This window comes from Urocitellus parryii, unplaced genomic scaffold (genome assembly GCF_045843805.1).
Source record: "Urocitellus parryii isolate mUroPar1 unplaced genomic scaffold, mUroPar1.hap1 Scaffold_4107, whole genome shotgun sequence".
Lineage (NCBI taxonomy): Eukaryota > Metazoa > Chordata > Mammalia > Rodentia > Sciuridae > Urocitellus > Urocitellus parryii.
In genome coordinates this window covers 1-22,834 of record NW_027553676.1, presented here as the reverse complement: position 1 = coordinate 22,834, position 22,834 = coordinate 1, and the positions used below count along the sequence as shown (strand labels likewise).

Here is a 22,834-nt window from a genome sequence, read left to right as displayed (position 1 = left end):
TCTAACCCTCAACCCTACCCACCTCTTTACCCTGGGCATCATCACACGGCACCCTGCATTCCCAGAGCGCCGCGATTCCTTTGCCTTTCGGACTTCGCCCCCCCCACCCCCGTTCTTTGGTGACCTAGAATGCCATTACCTGCCATTTGCCCCACCCCACCCCGAACTGCTTGCAGCAAACCAGGCTCCCACTCCAGGATCTGGAGGGTCGCACACACAGATTCTTCCTTGCTGTCCTATCTCAAGCTCCCTAGGAGGATTGCTTAGGTCAACGTCATTAGTTCACACCTAGCACAGAGTGTCGGCCCCTGAGACCACCCCTAGCCCAGCGGTTCCACAGATCCAGCCCGGGTTAAAGGCGAGGGGCCGGGGCTGGGGATGTGGCTCAAGCGGTAGCGCGCTCGCCTGGAATGCGTGCGGCCCCGGTTCGATCCTCAGCACCACATACCAACAAAGATGTTGTGTCCGCCGAGAACTAAAAAATAAATATTAAAAAAAATTCTCTCTCTCTCTCCTCTCTCTCTCCTCTCTCACTCTCTCTTTAAAAAAAAAAAAAAAAAAAAAAAAGGCGAGGGGCCAGGCGCGCGTGCGCGGCTCGGAGCTTTATTGCATCATCGCGACTCCGAAGCGCGCGGTTCGATCCCGAGCACGCCGGCGGCGGCTTCACGCTTGCGCATCTTCCTCTGCCAGGCGCGCGCCTGACTGTTCTCGGGGTTGAGCTTTTCCAGCAGGTGCATGCGCGCCGTGGTCTCAGTCAGCATGTCCATGAGTAGTTCTTGCTGCAGCTTCAGGTAGTTGTTCTCCTCCAACAGCATCTGGGTTTTGACTGGCTGTACCTGTGGTTTCCAGCCTGAGATGGTTGGCGAGGACTTCGGCGGCCGTGACCGCGGCTGCTGGCTCTCCGCTCTCCACTGGCCGCTGCGGAACACGAAGGCCTGGTTGTTGAGGCGTGTGCGCGGCTCACCGTAGCTGAGGCCCAGCTCAGCCTGGCGCGTCCGGTGGTCCAACAGATAGAAGGTGGACATGGAGGAGATGTGGCGCAGCGGCGGCCGCCGTGGTGAGAAGCGCCGCGAGAAATGATCGGCCCAGAATTGCCGCAGCAGCTCCCAAAAGCTGCTGGTATGGCTCCTAGCCAGGCACTCGAAGGCAGCCAGAGTGAGGGGTGGGCAGGCCTCTCGCCTGAGCGCACAGGTGGCCGCAGGGTAGTGGCAACCGGTGCTGTCTCCTTGCCTCCGGAGCCCTGGTGTCCTGAATGATGAAGGCGAGCCGGGGGCACTGTTGGGTACAAATACCTGGGTGAACCGCCTGGTTGGTACAGGCTTGCAAACCGCGAAGCTGATGAACTTGGATTAGCTTATGGCTTGCTTTTTGGGCTAACCAGTTGCGGGTCACTGAAGAGTTCATCCTTGTACAATCGCACTACGCACAGGCTCACAGAAACCACTTCCCCCAAAGACCACTCTTGGGTGTCAGGCCCTGGGTATAGACATGTACATGAAGGTCTAGGGCCCTGTTCTCTGAGTTGCATCTGGAAGAGGTCATGAGTGGAAGAGGAAGGAATGATAGCGAGACCAGTAGGTACTTAATGGAGGAACAGAACTTTTCCAGGAGGAATGGGTATGAATAGATGGAGAGCTTCTAGAAAAAGTGAAGAGAGGGGCAAGACTTTCATGCTGCAAATGTGTGGAAGAGGTTGGGGTAGGATTGATTCTGGCACCAGCAGAAGAAGCTGAACCAGGGCACTTGAGGTGTCTACAGGCAGGCTTAGCAATTTGCTTACTCTAGGTAAGAGGGACCTGCTAAAGGATTACAAAGCCAGGATTTGGATTCTGCAAAGTATCTGATGGGATGTCTGACAAAACCAACACCATTACTGCCCTTGTCATTCAACCTTGAACTGGCGCCTGCTATGTGCCAACCCTTGGTCTGGGCAGGGGATACTAGCACAGACTGTGCCTGCTTTTAATAAACTCCTGGTCCAGCCAGAAAGAGATATCCACATAGATCACAATACAGTATGCTCAGTGACATCCTGGGACAAATGCCTTTGCCTAGATCTATGCTCTGGTTTCAAGGTAATGGCTGGTGCACACTAGAAGTGACTTTTGTACTAAGCAGGCTACTTCCTCAAGGAATCTAAAGTTCAGATAACAAAACAGATAAGTCCCATTCTACCTGGCTCTTTTTCTCCAGTAAGTGCTGATTCTATTATGTAAAAAAGGGATATGTGTTTTGTGTTTTAAAATTCCTCTTCTCATGGAGGGAGAAAAGAGGACTAACTGGGGCAGATTTCCCTCTGTCTTACCTTCATTAATTCTACACACTTATTTATCACATAGAGCTAAGAGGTGGACGATACCTCCCCTGAATCTGGTTCAAGGAGACCATCTAGGAGAGCCCATTTCCAGATCTACCCTTGTTACAACTCTCCAGAGGGCCCTTTCCCAGTAATCTTTGCTACATGTTGTGTCTCACCTGGAAGATGTGCTGGAGGTGCCAAGCTGCTGTACCAGGCCTGGTCTCATCTCTGAACCACTTAGCTCCTCTTTACCAGCTATGACTCACAATGCCTCCAGGCTGGAGCATTGCTGACAGCTGAGTTATAAAATATCCTTGGCTTGCCCCTACATTCATTTGGTTAATTTATTGAGCACTTACTGTGTTCTAGGCACTCTTCTAGGGAAGTAAATATATTCTGCTATTTAACCAGCAGGGTGGGTGGGAGGGGGGTCATATGCATAGACTGAGAGGAATTTGTTCTAATCTACTGCTGTGGTTTAGATGTGGCTTATCCCCCAAGGATTCATGTGTTGGAAGCTCGGTCTCCTGTGTGGCAATATAAGAGGCGGTAGAAACGATTTTTGGAGAAGGAGTGGTGCTGGGGATTGAACCCAGGGCCTTGTGCATGATAAATGTGTACTCTACCCTCAACCTCTGGTGGAACCTTTAAGAGAAGGGGCCTATTGGAAGATAATTAGGTCATTGGGGATACTGTCCTTCCAAGGGGTTAATGCTGGTTTGGGGAATTAGTGAGTTCCTGTGAGAAAGGGTTGTTATAAAAAGAGTAACAGTGGTCCTTCCCTGTGCCCTGGCTTCCTGTTTTGCCATGTGATCTCTCCCTCTCACTTATGCTATCATATCACCATGATATGACGCTCCAGAAAGATTTCACTGGAGTCAGCAGATGATGACATCATACTCTTAGACTTCTAAAACTGTTAGCTAAATAAATTTCCTTTATAAAGCACTCAGTCTTGGGCTAGGGCTGTGGCTCAGTGGTAGAGTGCTTGCCTAATACATGTGAGGCACTGGGTTGGATTCTTTGCACCTCATAAATAACACACACACATATATACACACATATGCTTTATATATATGCTTTATATATACATTATATGTGTGTATGTGTTTGTGTGTATGTGTGTGTGTAAAAGAACCCAATTTCAGGTATTTTGTTATAGCAACAGAAAACAGATTAATACAGGGAATAAAGACAGCTGACATGGGTGTCATTCTCTAGAAGCAATCTACGATGAGAGTTCTTCTCCAAGTGATTTATGGGGGAAATGCTCTCAGGAGAAGGGAGTGAGGAAGGCAGGGCAGGGCAAAGAAAAAAGTTAAGAGTATGATCTTGGGCTATGGTTATGGCTCAGTGGTAGAGTGCTCATCTGGCATGTGTGAGGCACTGGGTTCGATCCTCAGCACCACATAAAAATAAACAAATAAAATAAAGGTATATAAAAAAAGAGTGTGATCTTCAGCCAGGCACAATAACATAGGCGTGTCATCCCATTGACTTTGGAGGCTGAGGCAGGAGGATTGCAAATTCAAGGCCAGCTTCAGCAATTTAGTGAAAACCTATCTCAAGAAAAAGAGAGAGAGACAAAGGGACAGAGACTGAGAAACTGGGGACTTAGTTCAGTGATAGAGTGCACCTGGGATCTGATCCCCAGTACAAAAAAAAAAAGGTGGTCTTAAGTGGAGACTAGCTTCAGTCTCATTTCTCATTGGGAACTCAGAGGACAAATTACATTAGAGTTAAGCTTCCTGAAGGAAAGGGAGCTGGTCTAGCATATTCACCCCACTTCCCTTCCCACATTTCAGTCAGTTATTAGCAGGGACAATCATGAGTTATCACCTGAAACTTAAAGTACCTATGGGAGGGCTGGGGATGTGGCTCAAGCGGTAGCGCGCTCGCCTGGCATGCGTGCGGCCTGGGTTCGATCCCCAGCACCACATACAAACAAAGATGTTGTGTCCGCCAATAACTGAAAAATAAATATTAAAAAAAAAGTACCTATGGGATGGGCATAGTGCCAGTAATAGAGATCTGGTTGAAGCACCAACAGCATAAAAGAAGGAGGAAAATAATAGACAACAAAAAGGAAAGGAAATTACTAAATGGACAAGAGTTTCTGATTGTGATATTTAAGATGAAGAAAGTAAAACGGAAATGTCAAAATTGACTTTAGGACAGGGTGAGGGGTAGGAACTAATTTGGACATGATACTTAGAGAAGGCACTTAACATTCATGAATGATTTGAATGATGAGGGGATCCCCACCTTTTGATGACTGGGGGCTTGAAGAAGTAAGGAGCTGGGCATATCTGAAGGACAGTTGCCATGTTTTGAGACTGTGGAAGGAAATGAGACAGCCCTACTTGCCAAGCCCACCAGTTGACTGCCATCACCTCTACTTGGCTTTATCAATTTCAAGGACCTCTTCCTGGGCCTCCCAGTTAATCTGCCCTTCTGCATGGCTCTAGGAGGGATCAGGCCCAACTCCAGGGGAGTTCCCAAGAGAGGCAGAATGAGATGGTAGCACCACTTCCTGGGAACCTTTTTCATTATCAGTTCTTTTATTTTTATTTTGAAAAAGGTTCTGGCTGAGTTGCCCAAGCTGGCCTCAAACTCCTGAGCTCAAGTGATCCTCCTGTCTCAGCCTCCTGAGGAGCTGGGATAACAGGCATGTGCTACTGTGCCCACCTCTTTAACAGTTTAACTGAGGTATAATTGACATAATAAACTATGCATATTTATCATACACAATTTGATACGTTTTGATAATTTGTATGTGACATCTCCAAAATCAGTTATAAAGAAGGTTCCCTTACCTTCAAAAAGTTTTCTGTGCCCCCATCATTATAGTTTGCATTTTCTAGAATTTTATATAAATGGCAAGTATTCAATATGTATTCTTTTTTTAATGTGTGTGTGTGTGTGTGTGTGCACTGACTTCTTGCAGCATAATTAAGGTTTATCCATGTTGTTCAATTAACAATCCATTCTTTTTTAATTAGTGACTAGCATTCCATTGTATTGATATACCATGCAATTTGCTTTTCCATTCACCTGTTTCTGGAAATTTGAATTATTTCCAGTTTGGGGGCAATTATAAATAAAGCATATATACATGTCTGTATGTCTTTGTGTGGACATAATCTTTCATGACTCTTGAATTAATACCTAGAAGTGGAATGGCTGGGTCATATAGTAGGTATATGTTTACCTTTTTGTGAGGCTGCCAGAATTTGCTGTTGTTGTTGTTGTTGTTTTGTGGTGCTGGAGATTGAACCCAGGGCTTCACACATGTGAAGTAAGTACTCTACCATTGAGCTACATCCCCAGCTCATTTCTTTCTTTTTGAAATGGGGTCCTCTCCATGTTGCCCAGGCTGGTCTCAAACTCTTGGGCTCAGATGATATTCCCACTTAAGCCTCCAGAGTAACTGGCATTACAGGTGTGTGTCACCACATCTGGCTGAAGCTGCCAAACTTTTCAAAATGGTTGTATTTCATCCCCAACAAGAGTGAAAGAAAGTTTCTGTTCTTCTACATCCTGGATAACATGTGGCATGGTAAACTTTCTTAATTTTAACTATTGTAGAAGAGTGTCTAAGTTGTGTTTTTAATTTGCATTTCTCTCATTATTATGCATGTTTTGTGTGTGTGTGGAGAGGTTGGGGGTGTCCTTGGGATGGAACCAGCAACTCTCACATGCTAAGCAAGCGCTCCTGAGCTATATCCCCCAACTCTTATCATTCATTTTGAGGAAGTAGTTGTTTAAGTCTTATGCCCATTTTTAAAATCAATTGTTTGACTTATTGAATCATAGTTTTTTAATATTAGATAAAAAGTTCTGGGTCAGGGGCTGGGGATGTGGCTCAAGCCGTATCGCACTTGCCTGGCATGCGTGCAGCCTGGGTTCGATCCTCAGCACCACATACAAACAAAGATGTTGTGTCTGCCGAGAACTAGAAAAAATGAATATTAAAGAATTCTCTCTCTCTCTCTCTCTCTCTCTCTCTCTCTCTCTCTCTCTCTCTCTCTCTCTCTCTCTCTCCTCTCTCACTCTCTCTTAAAAAAATTTTAAAAAAATAAAGTTTTCTGGAATTTTATTCCATAATAAGATTAAATAGGGCAAGTTTTGTGGCTCTAGTGGTAGTACACTTGCCTTGCACATATGAGGTCCTGGGTTCAATCCTCAGAACCACAGTAAAATAAATAAAGGTATTATGTCCACCTACAACTAAAAATATTCTTTATAAAACAGTAAATGTGGGGCTGAGACTGTAGCTCACCGGTAGAGCACTCAACTCATATGTGTGGACCACTAGGTTCTATCCTCAGCACCACATAAAAATAAAATAAAGGTATTGTGTTCATCTACAACTAAAAAATAAAAAATAAATTAAAAAAAAAAGAATAATGGTGGGCCGGGGTTGTAGCTCAGTGGTAGAGCGCTTGCCTAGCATGTGTGAGGCACTGGGTTCGATTCTCAGCACCACATATAAATAAATAAAATTAAGGTCCATCAACAACTAAATATTTTTAAAAAGAGTAAATGTATAATCATCATAGAAAGATAAGATCATTTCCATAGAATAGACTTCTAAAAGTGAAATTATTCAATGGAAGACTCTGAGTATTTTTTACTACTAATAAAAAGTTATAGCACTTTACAATCTTTTCTGTGATATGTAAGAGTTCTGCAACCCCCTTTTAGCAGACACTGAAAAATTTCCTCTAATCTTTGCTAATTTAATACAAAGAAAAATCTTCTATTTGCATATGTTTGATTACTAGTGAGTAAACATACATAAATGTCATAGATACAGCCAATTTTCTCTTACATAAATTGACATTTTAAAAAACGGTTTCTCGGGCTGGGGATGTGGCTCAGGCGGTAGCGCGCTCGCCTGGCATGCGTGCGACCTGGGTTCGATCCTCAGCACCACATACCAACAAAGATGTTGTGTCCGCCGAGAACTAAAAAATAAATATTTAAAAAAAAAAAAACGGTTTCTCATATAAAGTTTGACTTCTTAGCAATATTTTGATATTGCTTCTCATGCTACAAAGAGCTCTTTATTAAGATTACTAATGCCCCAGTTTTTCTGTCTTTTTTTTAACTGAATGCTTAGTTCAGAAGTCATCATTTTATTTTTTTTAATATCTTTATTTATTTTTTTATGTGATGTTGAGGATCGAACCCAGGGCCTCACACATGTTAGCTGAGTACTCTACTGCTGAGCCACAACCCCAGCCCTGATTTTTTTAAATATATACATATATTTTAGCTGTCAACAGCCCTTTATTTTATTTATTTATTTGTATGTGGTGCTGAGAATCGAACCCAGTACCTCACACATGCCAGGCAAGTGCTCTACCACTGAGCCACAACCCCAGCCCTTTCTTAGCCTGTTTAAATTTTAATTGCTGTTATTATTTTACGTTGCTTTTTTTTTTTTTTTTTTTTTTTTGTACTGGGGATTGAACCCAAGGGTGCTTTACCACTGAACTACATCCTCGGTGCTTTTTATTTTTTGAGATGGGGTTTCACTAAGTTCTCTAGGGCCTTTAAGTTCTTAGGGCCTCCCCAAGTTGCTGGGATTATAGATGTGCAACCCTGCACCCAGATTTTCAATTTTTTAACGTTTAGACATACAAAATCTTCTAATTTTGATGACAGCAAAGCCATTGATATTTGTCTGTTGTTTTATCTTCTATGCTGGAGATTGAACCAGCACGTCACACATGCTAAGCAAGTGCTCTACCACTGAGCTACATCCCCAGCCCTGAGATTTTTCTTTAAGCTTAGGAAGCCCTTTCCATCTAGAAATGAAGCACTTCTTCGTTATATTTTTCATCAATTATAAGACACACTTTTTTTTCAGTTTAACCTCTTCAAAAAAGATTTTTTTTTTGTACCAGAGATAGAACCCAGGGTTGCTTAAACACTAAGGCACTTCCACAGCTCTTTTGAGTCTTTATTTGGAGACAGGGTCTTACTAAGTCACTTAGGGCCTCACTAAATTGCTGAGGCTGGCCTTCAACTTGTGATCCTCCTGCCTCAGCCTCCCAAACTGCTGGGATTACAAGCATGTGACACCACAGCTGGCTAAAATAAGAATATGTCTTAAAATTAATGGCAGGGCTGGGGCTATAGCTCAGTGGTAGAGTGCTTCTGGTATGTGAGGCCCTGGGTTCAAATCCTCAGTACCACATAAAAATAAATAAAATAAAGGTTTTGTGAAAAAAAAATCTTTAACAAAAAAACTAATGGCAGAATTTCTTCGTAGTGCAACATAAAATAATAGTGGGTTTTAAAATTCATGACATCTGCTAGGCCTGATGGTGCCCATCTGTAATCCCAGCAGTTTGGGAGGCTGAGGCAGGAGGATCAAAGTTCAAGACCAAATTCAGCAATTTAGCAAGACCCTCAGTAACTAAGACCTCATCTCAAAATAAAAACTAAAAAGTGCTTGGGATGTAGCTCAGAGGTAAAGCACCCTGGGTTCAATCCCCAGTACTTTACCCCTGAAAAAAGTTGGTGACATCTTAGATTTGGTGAAACTGGTATAAGCTAGTTTTTTTTTGTGTGTGTGTGTGGGGGGGTGGGTGATGACATGTTACAGCCATTAAAATAATAATTGTATAGCTTTTTTTTTTTAGTTGTAGTAGACACAATACCTTCATTTTATTTATTTATTTTTATGTGGTGCTGAGGATCGAACCCAGGTCTGCACAAGTGCAAGGCGAGCACTCTACCACTGAGCCACAACCCCAGCCCCTTGTATAGATTTTTTTTAATATAAAGCAAGTTTATGATATAATAGTACATGGAGGAAAAGCAGAATATGAAATTAACAAGCAACTAGGTGAGGTGCCACATACCTGTAACCCCAGCCACTCTGTAGGCTGAAACAGGAATATTGAAAGTTCAAGGCCAGCCTGAACAACTTATTGAGACTCTGGCTCAAAATAAAAATTTAAAAAAGGGCTGGGGACATAGCTCAGTAAATGAATGCCCTGAGTTCAATTCTCAGTGTATCTCACTCACACACACATATATATACACACATACAGAAAAATCTAGAAGCAAATTTTAGAATTTAAGCGTTTGATAAGATAAAATTTCCTATCAGAATGGAAAGACTTTTCAGTAACTGATGTTAATACAAATAACTAGTCATTTGGGGAAAACTAACGTCAGAGCTCTATCTCACATCACATATTGAACTTTAAATATCTTAGGGAAATTTCAATTTAAAAGTGTGGGAAACTAAAGGCACTCACAATGTATGTACCTATGAAGTTTCAAGGTGAGGAAAGCAGTTCTAAGCATGAAATTAAAGACAAATCCACAAACACAAATACTGATAAATTGGATTACTTAAGAATAATTTTTAAAATCCTGCATGGAATCAACTGAGAGAATTGAAAAACAAACAATAAACTAAGACGAAACACATGTAAAACATGGGGATGGGCAGTACCAGGAGTGTGTGAAATATACACAAACATAAATACAGTGGACATTTCATATCATCAGGTTCTTCATCCATGGATTCAGCCAATTCCTGGTCAATAATATCCAGGAAAAAAAATTGTGTCTGTATTCAACTTGTGCTGATGTTTTTTCATCATTATTCCCTAAATAATGCAACTATTTGCATGGCACTTACATTGTATCTTAATAAGTACTCTAGGTTTGAATTAAAATATGTCAGAGGATGTATGTAGTATGTACTATACTTTTTTTTTTTTTTTTTTTTTTTTTTTTTGGTACTGGGGATGGAACCCAGGGCCTTGTGCATGCAAAGAAAGCACTCTACCAACTGAGCTATATCCCCAGCCCGGGGATATAGGACTTAAAGGACTTGAGCTGGGCTTGGTAGTGCACACCCATAATACCAGCAACTCAGGATGCTGAGGCAGGAGGATTGCAAGTTCAAAGCCAATCTCAGCACTTAGTGAGGCCCTGAAAACTTAAAGAGACCCTGTCTCAAAAAAAAAATGGGGGGCTGGGGATGTGACTCAGGGATCAAAAGGACCCTTCAGTTCAATCCCCAGTAGCAAACAATAAAATAAAATAACTTGAGCATCCTCAGATATTGGTGTCCTGGGGAGGAAGAGGAGGTTGGTTCTGTAACCAAAGGAGGGATGACTGTAAACCGTATATCTTTGCTATTAAAAGTTTACATGGTGAGGGCTGGGAATGTGACTCAGGGGTAGGGTGTCTGCCTGACATGCACAAGGCCCTGGTTCCATTCCCAGCAACAATAAATAGATAGATAGATAGATAGATAGATAGATAGATAGATAGATAGATAAACATTGGAAAACAATTACAAGGGGAGAAATTTGGGAAAATATCTAAAAAGATTCTTTGGGTGGCAAACATGAAAAAGAAAAGTTGAGAAAAACTGATCTGTATAATGAATTACTCAGACATCAGAAGTGCTGATGAAGTATATTTTTGACTGGGAAGATGTTTATGATCTTCATTAAAAGAAAAAAAATTAATGAACAGAACAACACAGTATGGTTCACTTTTCTGAAATGTACAAGAACAAACATACATAGAAAAATTTGTGTATGTGGGGGGGTGTAAAGATACATATTTCCAAAATGTTTACATAGACTAATTTAGGTCGATGGTGGGAGCACCGGTGATTTTGTGTGGTTATCTGGATGTTTGTAGCTTTCCTCCTCAGTGTTTGCAGCTGCTTTAGTGCTGAACGCTTTAAAATTCTCAGTGATAAGATGGATTAGGAGAACGTCACTTGCTCCGCTGCTCCAGCTGCCTCCTGAGCCTGCTCCGGCGGTAGCGCTCTTCAAAACTGCAGGGACCGCCAAATATTGCGGCAGTCACACGGTGGTTAGATTATGAGGTTGAAGTCACCCACGCCCCAGGCAATGAGGCTCTGCCCTTCCTGTTGGGTGATCCAGTGCGTCTTTTGTGCCTCCTTGTTTTAAATAAGATAGTTCTTCCGGTGCTGAATTGGTGGGTCGGTAACCATTCAACCTAGTCGAGAATTAAGAGACCTTGCGCATCGCAAACAAAGGAGCGCCTGCAACCTCGCCCTACGCCAGGGCTGCGCCACCGGGGCTGAGCTTCCCAAGGGGCGGGGGGCGGGGTCCGCAGTTTGACGGCGAAGTGGGAAGGTGACCCTAATACGCCCTCTTCAGTTCACCCAGCGCATCTCCTTTGAGCATAATGGAACATGACCAATAAATTTTGGGTTTTATTTCTTTTCTTTTTTTTAAATTTTTTTTAATATTTATTTTTTAGTTCTCGGCGGACACAACATCTTTGTTGGGATGTGGTGCTGGGGATGGAACCCGGGCCGCACGCATGCCAGGCAAGCGCGCTACCGCTTGAGCCACATCCCCAGCCCTGGGTTTTATTTCTAATTTACTTGTTTGTTTGATTTGGTTTAGATTTTTTTCTTTCCGATGCTGAGGATGGAATCCAGGGCCTTAGCAACATACTAGATAAGCTCTTTACATATTGTGCTACATCTCCAGCCCAACTGATAGCTTTTGTCTTTTTGTGTTTTGTGGGGGGTTTTTTGGCAGGTGTTGGTGGGTTTTATGTGATTTTTTTTTTCATTTTAAAAAATTGTGTATTTGTTCTTTTTAGTTATACATGACGGTAGAATGCTTTTTATTTTTTGTTTGTTTTGTTTTTTGGGGGTACTAGGGATTGAACTCACAGGCTGTCAACCACTGAGCCACATCCCCAGACCTATTTTGTATTTTGTTATTTATGTATTTATTTGTGTGTTTGCTTTTAAAAAAATATTTTTATTATATTTACTTACTTTTTATGTGGTGCTGAGGATCCAACCCAGTGTCTCACACGTGTGAGGCAACTGCTCTGCCCCTGAGCCACAACCCCAGCCCCCATGTATTTTGTTATTTAAAGACAGGGTCTCCCTGAGTTGCTTTAGTGCCTCACTGTTAAGGCTGGCTTTGAACTCCGGATCACCCTGCCTCAGCATCCCGAGTCGCTGGGATTACAAGCGTGTGCCACCACACTGGGCTCGGTAGAATGTTTTTTGACATATCAAACATATATGGAGGGGCTGGGATTGTGTCTCAGTGGTAGTGTGCTTGCCTTGCATGCATGGGGCACTGGGTTCGATCCTCAGCACCACATAAATAAATAAAATAATAAAATAAAGGTATTGTGGGGGCTGGGGTTGTGGCTCAGCATTAGAGTGCTCTCCTAGCATGTGCGAGGTCCTGAGTTCGATCCTCAGCACCATATAAAAAGAAACAAATAAAATAAAGGCATGCTGTCCATCTACAACTACAAAAAATAAAAATAGGGGCTGGGGATGTGGCTCAAGTGGTAGCGTGCTCGCCTGGCATGCGTGTGGCCCGGGTTCGATCCTCAGCACCACATACAAACAAAGATGTTGTGTCCGCCGAGAACTAAAAAATAATTATAAATAAAAATAAAAAAAATAAAGGTATTGGGTCCATCTACAACTAAAAAAAAAATAAACATAAATGGAGTATAATTTCCCGTTGTTGTGGTTGTACATGATGTGGAGTTACACTGGTTGTGTATTCATAGGAATTCATTCTACTGTCTTTCCCATTCCCCCCTGTCCATTTGGGTGAACCTTCACTCCCCGCCCCCCTCTATTGTGAGTCAGCATGGGCATATTTGGCCTTTAGATTTCTGCGATTGGCTTATTTCACTTAGCATGATAGCCTCCAGTTCCATCCATTTATGGGAAAATGCCATAATTTCATTCTTTTTTATGTCTGAATAATATTCCATTATTATTGTATATGTACCACATTTTTTAATCCATTCATCTATTGAAGGGCACCTAGGTTGGTTCCATAGCTTAGATATTGTGAAATGAGCTGCTATGAACACTGATGTGGCCATGTCACTATGTATGCTGATTTTTAGTCCTTTGGGCATATGCTGAAGAATGGGATAACTAAGTCAAATGGTGGTTCCATTCCAAGTTTTCTGAGGAATCCATGTACTGTTTTACATAGTGATTGTACCAATTTGCAGTCCTAAAAGCAATGTATATCTTTTTCCCCTCATCCTTGCCAACATTTATTGTTACTTGCATTCTTTTTTTTTTCTTTCTTTTTTTCTTTTTTTTTTCCAAGAGGAGGAAAAATTTATTTTGAGGGCTCATGGTTTCAGAGGTCTTAGTTTCATAGCAGGCTGGCTCCATTTCTTGGGGCTTGAGATGAGGCTGAACATCATGGCGGAGTGTGTTGCAAAGGGAAGCAGCTCCCATCATGGTGATCAAGAAGCAGAGAGTTGGCTGTGGAGGCTGAGGCAGGAGGATCATGAGTTCAAAGCAAGCCTCAGAAAAAGTGAGGTGCTAAGCAACTCAGTGAGACCCTGTCTCTAAATAAAATCAAAAAAGGGCTGTGGATGTGGCTCACTGATGAGTGCCCCAGTACCCCTCCAAAAAAAAAAAAAAAAAAAGAAGCAGACAATTACTTGTATTCATGATAATTGCCATTCTGACTAGAGTGAGACGAAATCTCCCAACTGATAGGTTTTGAACCCTTTTGCTTTGCTTGCCTCCAATTTGTGATCCTTCTGCTTCAGCCTCCCAAGTCACTGAGATTATAAACCTGTGTCACAAAACTGGGTTTAACCTTTTTAAGGTATTAACAGTTTATTAATCCTCTCAAGAACAAAAAAATCAACACAATAATTGCAGATAAAATGATTGCAGGTTCCCCCACCACCACCCTTTTTCTGAACTCGGGATTGAAACCAGGGGCACTTTGGGTTCTCAGGAAATTGCTGAGGCTGGCTTTGAACTTGTGATTCTCTTTCCTTGTCTTCCAGAGTTGCTGGGATTACAGGCTTTTTGTTCGTTTGTTTGATTTTATTTATTTATTTTTGGCGGGGAGGGGTTGTGCAGTAGCCACTAAGTGTGGAGTGGTATCTCATGGTAGTTCCATTTTGCATTTCCCTCATGATTAATGATATTTAGCTTCTTTTCATATGCTCATTGACCATTTATATAACTCCACTAGATGAATGCATATTCAATCAATAAGATTTGGTTTTGCTTGTTTGTTGGTGGTGAGGGGGATTGAACTCAGGGCTTCACACATGCTAGGCAAGCTCTCTACCACTAAACTACATCCCCACCCCTCCTGCTTTGCACATTTTTAGTTGGGTTGTTTGCTTTTTGTTGTGATTGGTTTTGAGTTGTAGGAATTTATTGAGTCAGCTTTTTCACTGCTGCCACCAAAAGACCTGACAAGAACAATCTTCTGTCTTAGAGGAAGAAAAGTATATTCGGGTCTCAGTCCATAGATGGCCCACTCCATTGCTCTGTGTCTGGTGAGGCAGAACATCACTGGCAGAAGGGTGTGGAAAAGGGAAAGCAGCTCAGGACTTGGCACCAGGAAGCAGAGAGAGAGAGATCACTGCTCAACAAGGACAAAATACATGCCCCAAGGCACCCCCCAATGACCTATCTCCTCCAGCCACACCCTGCCTGCCTACCATTACCACCTATTAAATCCATTTAAGTGGATTCATGCACTAATTAGGTTAAGGTTCTCATAACCCAATCATTTTATCTCTATAAACTTTTTGGCATTGTCTCACACATAATCTTTTAGGGGATACCTCATATCTAAACCTTAACAGAGTTCCTTGTATATTCTAGATATTATTTCCTCATCAGATATGTGATTTGCAAATATTTTTTTTCTCATCCTGTGGGGTGTTTCTTCCATCACTGAGTCTTCATGATTTTTTTTTTTGTCCTTTTGGAAGAATGCATGACTCACTGTTTATTATTTCTTTGTTTATCTGCATTTATTTAATGCATACATTCATCCAATAAATGGTCAAGTGCATCCCATGTGTCATACCCTGGATGATCACAAGAGAAAAGACCCCTGCCTTGGAGGAGCATACAATCTACCAGTGGCAGTGAACAAAAAAGAGCAATTATACAATTTGGTACATGACTGGAAACTTTAACAAGTGCTGTGCTATGCTATACAATTTGGAATTGGGAAAAGTTACTCAGAAATTGATGCTTAAGCTAGAATTTGAAGCCAGCATGGTAGCATGTACCTATAATCCCAGCTTCTCAGGAAGCTGAGTCAGGAGGATCAAAAGCTGAAGGCTAGTCTCTACAACTTAGTGAGACATTTTCTCAAAATAAAAATTAAAAACAAAAAGGCTGGGGATGTGAATCAGTGATAGAGTGCTCTGGGTTCAATCCCCAGCCCCATAAAAACAAACAAAATCTAGAATTTGACAAGTGATAGTGTTGTAGGGACAAACGAGGCAAGGCACCGAAGATAGCAGGAAACAGTTTTATTTGGCTGCAGCCAGGTTCAGAGGATACAGCCTTTGCTGTAATCAATTAATCCCCTGAACCCCGAGTTCAGGCAGTTTCGGAGTTTTATACCCAGCATGTAAGGGGAGGGGCTCAGAAGTTCACAGTCTGCAGAAGTTCACATAGAAGCAGCTTTTTCTTTCACTGTTTTGGGCAAGTTAACACTTCAAGGACAACACCTGAGAAAGGGAGAGCTTCTTCTCCTCTTTCTTTTCTTCCCCTGCCAGTTGTTACCAATTGGTATCTTCTCTTATCTTAAAAACGTAGACATCTCTGTGAAGCCCAGCTCAAGGCCAGAGGCCTTGTTTGCACATTTCTACAAACTACTATACTGGATACATTTGTGAAAATCTAGTAAGGGGATGTCCAGCACCTGGAGTGCTGGTATCTTTCTGGCCAGTGGCCAAGTAAAACAGGGCAACAGGAAAATAGGAAGTTTGTCTACACTGAACTCTTTTTCAGAGACTCTTTGGCTGACAGTCCCAAAATGAGCCATGGTGAGGATTTCTGGAAAAGCCCAGTTAAGACTTTTTCTGTGGAGAGAAGGGGGTGCCACTACAATAGGGCTTAGTTGAGCAAAGGGAAAGAGACTTCCAGGCAAGAGGCCAGAAGTGGTAGCCCTAAAGCAGGACAGGCAGGGAGGAGCTGGTTCTATTTGGAGGGAGCAAACACTGAAGTCTCAAGCAGCACTGTGACATGATCCAATTTATAACCTTTGAAGATTATTCTGACTCTTGTGCTAAAAGCAGTTTTGACAATGAATCCCCCTTCCTTGCCACCACCCTAACCAATATTCATCACATCCAGCTTCTTCTAAGGCCCTTCTCTCTACCCACAGGTACTACTCTGGAACAGGCCTCCCTCATCTGATGAATATAGCTGGTCTCCCTGACTATACTCCTGTCCTCAGCCTGATCATCATCACTGTAGCCAAAGTGATTGTTTTTATCTTTTTGTTTTTACTTTTTGCTAACAGCTTTCCTGAGATATAATTCACATACTAAACAATTCAGTAGATCTTAGCATAGTCACAGATGTGTGCAACAACACCACAATCTAAGAATATTTTCATTGCTTCCCCACAGGGGGAAAAAAAAAAAAACCCTTACCCATTAGCAGTTGCTATGGTTTGAACATGGTGTCACCTCCCAAATTCATGTTGAAACTAAATCCCCAATATGGTAGACTTAAGCAGTGGGGCCTGCTGAATTAAGAGGTCAGAGCCCTTATAAATGAATTAATAACTTTATAAAAGAGACGTCATTGAAAAGAGAGAGTTTCCCCTTCTTGCCCTTTTGCTTTCTGCCATGTGACAATGCAACAACAAGTGACATCTTGAAAGCCCTCACCAGGTTTAGGCTTCCAGTTTATAAGGACATCCAAAACTGTAAGAAATTTAAAATTCTTTCATTTATTTTTGGCAGACAGAGTCTCACTATGTTGCCCAGGCTGGTCTCAAGCAATCCTTCTGTCTGAGTTTCCTGAGTAGCTGGGACTACAGGTTACCTTCCACCACACCCAGCTTTTAAGTTTTGTTTTGTGTTGTTTTTGGTACTGGGGATTAAACCAGAAGTGTTTTACCACTGAGTTGCCTCCCTAGTTCTTTTTATTTATTTATTTTTGTTTTGAGACAGGATTTTCTTAAATTTCTTTTGGCCCTGCTAAATTGCTGAGGCTGACCTTGAATTTGTGATCCTCCTAAATCACTGGGATTACAGGCATGTGCCAATGCACCCAGCCAGAGCAATCTTGTAAAATTGCTTTAAACCACTCAGTGGCTTTCACTGCATCTATTTATTTATTTGTTTATCTATTTATTTATTTATAGGTACCAGGGATTGAAATCAAGGGCACTTGACCACTGAGCCACATCTGCAGCCCTATTTTGTGTTTTATTTAGAGACAGGGTCTCACTGAGTTGCTTAGCACCTCACTTTTGCTGAAGCTGGCTTTGATTTTTTTTTAATTAATTTATTTAGTTTTTGGCGGACACAACATCTTTGTTTGTATGTGGTGCTGAGGATCGAAACCGGGCCACACGCATGCCAGGCGAGCGCGCTACCACTTGAGCCACATCCCCAGCCCTGGCTTTGAATTTGTGATCCTTCTGTCTCAGCCTCCCAAGGTGCTCAGATTACAGGCATGTGCCACCACAACAGGCTTTAAATGAAGTGTAACTTCTTTGTCAAAGCCTACCATGGAATGGCTCCTACACTTCTTCTTGTTTTCTTCTCAGGACCTCTTTACCCACCCACCTCACTTGTTTCAGCCACACTGACCCTCCCTGATGTTTTCTACCCAAGGGCCTTTGTAAATGGTGCTTCCTCTGCCTGCAGCTCTCTCCCCAAGGTGATTCCCAGCACAGCTCCTCCTTCAGGTCTCTATTCCATCCCCCTATTCGTTTCCATCACAGTGTTTCTACACTCAGTGATTTTTTTTATTTGATTACTTCTTACCTGTTCCCCACACTATAATTTACGTTTTTTTGATAGTGGCAAATAGCTCACCTGGGCACATTATAGGCATTAGGAACAAAGTGTGGAATGAGAGAAGAATTAAGGAGAGGAAATAGAAATGCATGTAAATGTCATTGCCCCAGACAGATAAATAGCTCCATTTGCTAAAATGGGGAGACCTAGAGGAGGGCAAATGGGAAGGAGAGTGTCCATAAATCTATTTCTTCTACTACTTGTCTTTTTTGTTTTGTTGTTGTAGTTTGTGGTGCTGGGCATGGAACCCAGTGCCTAGAGCATGCTAAGCAATCACTATACCACTGAGATACACCTTCAGGCCAGGTCTACTTTGAACACATTAAATTTAAGGGGTTGGGGAGTAGCTCAGTTGTAGAGTGCTTGCCTACCATGCATTAGGCCCTGGGTATCATCTCAGCACTATCATAGAAAAAGAAATTGAGTTTCCTCCAAGATAACTAAGTGGAGATATCATATAAGCAGCTGGAGTTTTATTTATCTTAAACTGAAAAGATTAGACTAGGCTGGATATTTAAATTTGGATGTCACTGCATGTAAATCATATTTAAAACTTTAAGGAGATCCTTAGGGATTTCAGCACCAAGCATTATACATATTAAGGATTGAAATAAACAAATTCATCCCCAGCACCACAAACAACAACAAATATTAAGGAAATAATAAGCAAATGAATGGAGAAAACAGCAGAGGAAGCTGAGAAGGGGTAGCAAGAGAGATGGTAGAAGTGTGAGGTGCATTGGAATGACACAGAAGAAGAAAGGACAGGGTTTCAGGTGGAAGAATGTGGTCCATAGCATTAGATTCTGGTGAGAAGAACAGAAGAAAAAGAGGAACTGAGGTTTCAGAATTCAGCAAGAGCTGAATTTACATGGAAGGAGAAGGAGGGGAAGCCATCAGATGGAAGAGCAGAGAAGATCAAGGTAGGGCAAATAAAATACCAGCACACTCTTCTTAGAATGTAATGTAATATAATATAATAAATCTGTTTTGGACCAGGCTCAGTGGTACATTCCTCTAATCCCAGAAATTTGGGAGGCTGAGGGAGGAGGATCATAAATTCAAGGCCAGTCTCAGCAATTGAGTTATGACCTAAGCAATTTAGTGATAGCTTATCTCAAAATAAATAAAACTGGGGATATAGTTCAGTTGGTAGAGTGCTTGCCTCACACAAAGCCCTGGGTTTAATCCCCAGCACAACTAAATAAATACATTAAAACAAAATAAAAAGGTTTGGGGATGTACTGGGTTCAATCCCAGTATCCCCCACTCCACCAAAAAAAAAATGTAATATAATAAATCTGTGTTGGCCCAGGCACAATGGTGTACACCTGTGATCTAGCAACTTGAGGTACTAAAGCAGGAGGATTGAAAGTTCAAGGCTAGCCTCAGTAATTAAGCAAGGACCTAAGAAATTTAGCAAGTCCCTGTCTCAAAATTAAAAAGAAAAAGGACTGGGGATGTAGCTCAGTGGTAAAGAATCCCTGGGTCCAATTCCCAGTACTGAAAAGAAAAAAGAAATCCACGCAGACTTATGTCACTGAATTTTTTGGTAATTCATTACAGTAGTAATGGCAGTGCAATACAGGGTTTACTCCAGGAAATAAAAAGGACACTTCATTTTCTCACATATTAAGAAGAAATATCATGTGCCTGTATCCATTCCATACTCAGAAGAGCTCTTAGTAGTGTTCCATATCTTTGTCTCTTTGTCTCTTTGTCTTTCTTCTTTTCCCCCACCCCCAGTACTGGGGATTGAATCTAGGGGAGCTCTGCCATGGAGTTAGATCCCAGCATCACCACCCCCTTTCTGAGACAGGGTCTTGTTAAAGTGCCCTGGCTGGCCTCCAACTTTTTTAAAAACTTTTATTTGTTAGTTGTAGGTAGACACACTATTATTATTTCATTTTTATGTGGTGCTGAGAATTAAACCCAGTGCATTAGGGGTGCTAGGCTTTTTTTTAATACAGCTTATATCTCTATCATCTCCAGATATGGCAAGGATGCAGAATGAGGGAAGCATGTATTGGCCAATTTTGAAAAATGAAGACAACCGCATCGATCTGCTTTGTATTGCTATTACAAAATGCTACAAATTGAATAACATAAAAATTAGAAGGTTATTTGACTCACAGATCTGAAGGGGCTGCATTTGGTGGCCTATATCATGACAGAAGATATAACATGGTGAGAGAGACAAGAAAGTCACTTTTTTTTTTTTTTTTTTTGGTACCAAGGATTAAACCCAGGGGTGCTTAACCACTGAGCCACAACCTCAGTTCTTTCTTTCTTTCTTGGTTATAGATGGGCATAATACCTTTTATTTGGGGGGGGGGTAGCGGGAGTTGAACTCATGAGGCACTCAATCACTGAGCCACATCCCCTAGAGACAGGGTCTTACTGAGTTGCTTAGTGCCTCACTTTTGCTGAGGCTGGCTTTGAACTTGCGATCCTCCTGCCTCAGCCTCCCTAGCCACTGGGATCACAGATGTGCAATACTATACTGTGCCAAACTTTTTTTTTTTTAACAAATCCATTCTCTCAATAATGAACCCACTCCTGGGATAAAAACATTAATCAATTTTGGGGGCAGAGGCTTCATGATCCAATCTCCTCCTAATGGTTTAACTCCTCACTATTACATTGGAGATTAAGTTTTCAACACATGAGCTTTGCAGGACACATTCAAACCATAGTAAAAACTTTTTAAAGACACAATATATATATTTTTTATGTGGTGCTGAGGATCAAACCCACTGAGCTGCAGCCTAAGTCCCATAGCAAAAAACTTTGTATTCCTAAGATAAAGCCTATTTGGTCATGATGTATTATCTTCTTGTATACTCTTGGATTTGATTTGCTGACATTTAATTAAGGATGTTTAAGTCTGGGGCTGAGAGTGTGGCTAAGTGGTATAGTACTTACATAGCAAGGACTAGATTTGATCCCCAGCACCACACACCCACACCCACACCCCAAAAAAGATATTTATGTTTATACTCAAAAAGACTCTTGGTCTGTAATTTTCTTTTTTAAATTTAAATTTTTATTTTTAAATTTTTTTTCTTATTTGTAGATGGACACAACAGCCTTATTTTGTTTTATTTGTTTTTATGTGGTGCTGAGGATAGAACCCAGTGCCTCACATGTGCAAGGCAAGCACTCTGCCACTGAGCCACAATCCCAGCCCTGTAAAGCCATGGAGATTGCATGCATGACCCACCACACCCAGCTTTGACAGGTTTTTATCTTAAATTAAGCTGTCCTCATAAAAGGAGCTCTTCCACTATTTTCTCAAAGTGTATGTATGAGCTTGGTGTTTATTTCCTCACTGAACGTTTGTTAATGAAACAATCTGGGCCTGGATTTTTCTTTGGGGGAAGGTTTATATGACAAATTCAGTTTATTCGCCTGTTTCTTTTTAAGTACAAGCCTCATGACAAATATCCCTGTGTCTCCATGGTCAGAACTTTTTTGGGGGGTGGGGGTGGTACCAAGGATTGAACTCAGGGACACTTGACCACTGAGCCACATCCCCAGCCCTTTTTTGTATTTCATTTAGAGACAGGGTCTCGTGAGTTGCTTAGCACCATGCTTTTGCCGAGGCTGGCTTTGAACTCGTGGTCCTCCTGCCTCAGCCTCCTAAGCCACTAGGATTATAGGCATATGCCACCACACGTAGCGCATGATCAGAGCTTGTTCACAAACTCAACCTCAGTCAACTGAAGTGAGGAAAATGGGCTTACAGTGATTGGCTTAAACAAGTCAGGACTATGCCTGAACTAGAATGAGGAACACCTTCTTTAAGTGAACCCAAATAAAGTCAGAGTTCTTGTGGCAGATGCTATGGTATGTATGCGTCTACCAAAATTCTTGTGTAAATGAAAAGTTGGCCTCCAGTGTGTCAATATTGAGAGGTGGGACACTGGGAGGTCTGGGTCATGAAGATTCATGAAGGAATTAACCATTTCATGGATTAATGGATTATTGCAAGAGTGATTTTGTTATAAAAGCCAGCTCTCATCTAGGAAACTTGCCTTGCCTTAGGTGTGATGTCCTCCACTATGTTATGATGCAGGAAGATCTTAACTGGCTGCCAGATGCCGAGCAGAGGCTGGCACAGTGCTGGTAAACTTCCCAGTTTTCACTTCAGAACCATAAACTAAGTAAATGTCTCTCCTCCTTCTCTTCCTCCTATTTGGGAATTGGACCAGGGGTGCATTATCACTGAGTTACATCCCCATCCTTTTTTGTTTTTTTAAAGAGTCAATGTCATTTTAAAAAATTTTTTTGTAGTTGTAGATGGATAGCATACCTTGATTTTATTTGTTGATTTTTATGCAGTGCCTCACGCAGGCTAGGCAAATGTTCTGCCACTAAGCCACAACTCCAGCCCTCCCTTTTCATTTTGAGATGGGTTCTTGCTAAGTTACCTAGAGCCTAAGTTTTGGTTTTTGTTTGTTTGTTTGGTACCAGGGATTGAATTCAGAGGCACTTAATCACTGAGCCACACTTTCAGACCTTTTATATTTTATTTAAAGACAGGGTCTCACTGAGTTGCTTTAAGTCTTCACTAATTTGCTGAGGCTGACTTTGAATTAATAATCCTCCTCCCTTAGCCTCCCAAGTAAATTTGGATTATAAGTATGCATCATGGTGCCCAGCCAGGGTTCACAGTCTCAAGGGAAATAATCT

The 22,834-nt window shown here is 41.8% G+C and overlaps 1 protein-coding gene across 1 annotated transcript; it reads right to left on the bottom strand.

The window, feature by feature from the left end:
* Positions 1–611: 611 nt before the first annotated feature.
* Positions 612–1,326, bottom strand: LOC144252368 (sperm annulus positionning complex subunit Chibby3-like). The gene has a single exon (XM_077794745.1). The coding sequence runs from the start codon at positions 1,023–1,025 to the stop codon at positions 612–614; it is 414 nt and encodes a 137-aa protein (XP_077650871.1). The 5' UTR covers positions 1,026–1,326.
* Positions 1,327–22,834: the final 21,508 nt, after the last annotated feature.

Bases quoted from the DNA above. Each gene is read 5' to 3' on its own strand.
- LOC144252368 (XM_077794745.1), bottom strand. From the start codon at position 1,025: ATGTCCACCTTCTATCTGTTGGACCACCGGACGCGCCAGGCTGAGCTG.